Here is a 3,774-nt window from a genome sequence, read left to right on the forward strand (position 1 = left end):
CGTCCCGCTTTTGCCTGTTCTCTATCCTTCTCTCTCGGTTTGGCCTCGCGCCCTAACCCACGTCAAAAGAAAGAGAGAGGGAGAGGGAAGGGGGGGGGGGGCGTAAGCAAAGGAATAGTTATAACCAATACTGCGGTCTCTTCCGGGTTGTCATCAAGAAGTACGATCTTTGCCATCCACCCTCCAGTGTTACGGGTGAGATACACAATGACACCCACACAATGAGAAGAGTAACAATAAGAAAAAAACAACGAAGGATCAGTCACATCTCTGTCATCTACATACTATACACATAAGACTTTATTGCCTTCTTCTGTATAGCGTGTGTGAAGGTGCGCATATTGCGCACGCCACAGAAAGAGGGATGAGATGCGCATACACACATACAGATACACACAGAAACAAGGAAAAATAAAAAAATAAATCCCGGTTAGCCGCTCACACGGGGTTCGCGTCAGCTAAGACCCGCCCCCTTTTTTCCTCCTCCATTCCTACCCCCAACTAATATTCCTCGCCACCATGCACGCGGAGGCACGCACCTTAGGCATACTCATTTTGTGTGGGTTTTCACCCCACGCATACTTCACAGTTCCTGCTTGCGGGTCGTCGCAGGGGACGCACCGCTGCGTCTCCCCGTCGTATTACCGCCCCACTGGGAGCTCACGCTCCATGCATTCACACGCTTATCTCCGTCCATTCCGGAAACAATACACACCAAACGCGAGCGAAAAGACATGAAAAAAACCAAACCGAACCAAAACAAGAAACAATAAAGGAGGATGAAGAGGCGAAGAAAAAAAAAAGAAATACATGCGACGGGAAGACATGCGCAGGTGTGAGTTGGGCAGAGCCCGCTACAAGGAGAAAGCACTAAAAAACGGCGAGAAGACAGTCGCAGAGAGAAAGGGAGCAGGTGAGAGAGGAAATCGGTGTAAAAATACTAATGATAATAAATAGACGGAGAACATTCACATTGACAGGGAAGTTTATAAGGGCGGTGACTTGTTGTCGTCGCCTTTCTTTTTTGTTTCTTTCCGTTTTGTTTTTTTGCCTCACCTTCGTGAGCCGTAGAAGTATTCTGCACGTGGCACGCGCCTCAAGGTCTGCCGTCTTCCCTTGCTCTCCCTCCCCCCTCCTCCCTCTCTCCTTCTCGTTGTGCTTGTGTGCGCGTGTGGGGCGTTGCCGTTGCTACTGTGTGTGTGTGTTTTTTTTGGACAATTCCCGCGCGCATCACCTCGACCCGCCCATCGGGTAACCCTTCGGTTCGTTGCTCTCGGGGTTCGACAGCATCTCCTCGCAGTCCTTCACCATCATCTGCATGTGGGAGACGACGCGCTCCGTCGACTTCTTGTCGGTGTCGCCCATCGTATCCATCTTGTCCTGCTGCCGACTGATCTCTTTTTTTGTCATTTCCACGCAGCGCCTGACATTTCCACTGCGGGGCGGCGCATTTTTGACCTCGCGGATCTTGCGGCCCAACTCGAGGCAGCCGCGGTCCTCGGGCTGCCGCCCCGACACCAGCAGCGCGGTCACAGTGACGCTAGCGCCGCCAACGGCGTAGCGGAACAGCCTGCAAGGCTCGGAGGTGCTCTTTTCCCGCAGCCCGTTAAGGTGCGAGACCTCCTCCCTCGCGAGTGCCATGCAGAGAGAGGAGAGGTAAACGTCCTTTTCTCCACTGCTCTTCCGGGTTTGCTTGAGGACAAAGAAGCCGACCACCAGCTGTTTCTTTTTATCACTGCGTCCAAGGGCCTTTTCAAAGACGTCGACGCACTCCTTCGCGGATTTCACCGTCTTCCGCTTCATGTCGCAGAGACACGGCCCGAAGACAGGGCTGGAGCCGAGCTGCATCTTCTCGTAGCTCGCGTTGTCTTGGTTAAGAAGATCCCGAATGCGGTCAGAGGACTCTACCACGCCCAGCGTAACCGTAACATCAAAGTCGGTTGACTTTTCCAGCTTGTTCTTTTCAAGTTTCTCCAGACAATGCGTGAGAAACAGTTTCGCAAACTTCACAGAGGCCTCACCGCGGTCCTTGCCGCCTCCTACCAGGAGCGCCGTGGTGTGCCCACCAATCCAGTGCTCTTGCAGATCTGTAAGAAGCACAGAGTTCACTTTGTCTGACATCTTATCGCGCAATATACATTCATCATTCTCAAACGGCTCATCTTTTCCACCTTCTCTCTTGAAAAGAAGTGTCCTGGGGTCCTTGACAGAGATGCAGAGGTCCCTTTCTGAATCTCCTTCCTTGTCAACAAGAATGAGTGAGTGAATGTTGTAGTTTGATGGCACTTTTGCTGTCGTCGTCGTCGCCGTCGTCGCTGTCGCTTCCTCTTTCTTTGAAAAGCTTGTTTTGCGCACTATGAGAGGGGCAACTGTCGCGCCTGTCGATATGGACTCCCCATTATCACCCTTGACGCGGCGTTCAGCCAGCTTGCCACCACGCTGACCACTCCGCTTTAGCTTGACGTGGTTCTCAGTGGTGGAAATATTCGGGCACAGATAATCGTAGTTTTGACTGGTATCCAAGTAGTATCTGGCACCTGCAGCGCACGCGCTTTCAAGGCTCACCTCGTTCAAGCCGGCCCATTGAGCCGTGATACTCTCACCGTCGTACATACTGCCGTAGCCTGCACCGTACATGCCTCCACCCATCGCAGGACCCATACTGCCGAAGCCTGCACCGTGCATGCTTCCGCCGGTCGCAGGACCCATACTGCCGAAGCCTGCACCGTGCATGCTTCCGCCGGTCGCAGGACCCATACTGCCGAAGCCTGCACCGTACATGCTTCCGCCGGTCGCAGGACCCATACTGCCGAAGCCTGCACCGTGCATGCTTCCACCCATCGCAGGACCCATACTGCCGAAGCCTGCACCGTGCATGCTTCCGCCCATCGCAGGGCCCATGCTGCCGAAGCCTGCACCGTACATGCTTCCGCCGGTCGCAGGACCCATACTCGGCACATTATACGCACTTCCAAATGAACCACGACGTTGGAAAGAACCTTGGCGTCCAATGGCGTCGGGCACATCAGGAGCTGTTCCTCCAATCTCTCCCGCCTTCGCCACCTGCACACCCTTCCCCCCATCCCCAACTCCGGGATGCCCTTCTCGACCGGCCCCGAGGTTTGGACTCCCTCGAAGCCCGTCGTCTTGGACTCCTCGAGGCGGGGCGATGCCGGAGTTTCGACGGCCCTGATGCTCATTTTCTTGGCCCCCTCGTGGCGGGGCGTAGCTTTGGCTATAGCCGGACTGAAGGCCTGCTTGGGCGCCGTTGGCATTTTCCAACGCTCTGCCGTCGCGGGCGAGGGCGCTGCCTGTCACATTGCTCGGCGCAGCCCCTGTCCCTTTCGTGGCCGAGGCCTCAGTTCCTGACTTTCTCAGGATGGAGCTCTGACGCTGAAGGATGGAGCTCTGACGCTGAAGGATGGACTCTGTCGGCAGCCTCGGTTGCTGCGGAGCAAGTTGTGACATCACCCTCTTCGTTAACAAATTCCCGTTTCACGGGATTAAAGGCACAAAAAAACCTCAACTTCACCTTAGGGGCCAGTACGAAGAGGGAGGAGTAGCACAAGTGTGCGTGTGTGTGTGTGTGGGTGGGTGGGTGGGCTGGCGTGATTGCGTCACACGCGCCGGCGCAGACACCGACACCAACATCGGCACAAGACAGGGGTGAGAGGAATGGGGCGGGCAAAACAAGAAAGGCGGAGGTCTGAGGTTGGAAAATTTAAACAAAACACGCACGCCTACAGAGAGAGAGAGAGAGAGAGAGAGGAGGAG

At 55.0% G+C, this 3,774-nt stretch overlaps 1 protein-coding gene across 1 annotated transcript, besides 4 other annotated features; it reads right to left on the reverse strand.

Moving 5' to 3' along the window:
- Window positions 1-702: 702 nt before the first annotated feature.
- Window positions 703-763: a microsatellite.
- Window positions 764-1,121: 358 nt separating this feature from the next.
- Window positions 1,122-1,150: a microsatellite.
- Window positions 1,151-1,230: 80 nt separating this feature from the next.
- Tco025E_07184 (uncharacterized protein) lies at window positions 1,231-3,468 on the reverse strand (the record flags this gene model as incomplete). The annotated part of the gene is made up of 1 exon (XM_029374051.1): window positions 1,231-3,468. The coding sequence occupies one exon, from the start codon at window positions 3,466-3,468 to the stop codon at window positions 1,231-1,233; it is 2,238 nt and encodes a 745-aa protein (XP_029225943.1).
- Window positions 3,469-3,570: 102 nt separating this feature from the next.
- Window positions 3,571-3,611: a microsatellite.
- Window positions 3,612-3,744: 133 nt separating this feature from the next.
- Window positions 3,745-3,774: a microsatellite.

This window comes from Trypanosoma conorhini (genome assembly GCF_003719485.1).
Source record: "Trypanosoma conorhini strain 025E chromosome Unknown Tco_14.4_contig_00535, whole genome shotgun sequence".
Lineage (NCBI taxonomy): Eukaryota > Euglenozoa > Kinetoplastea > Trypanosomatida > Trypanosomatidae > Trypanosoma > Trypanosoma conorhini.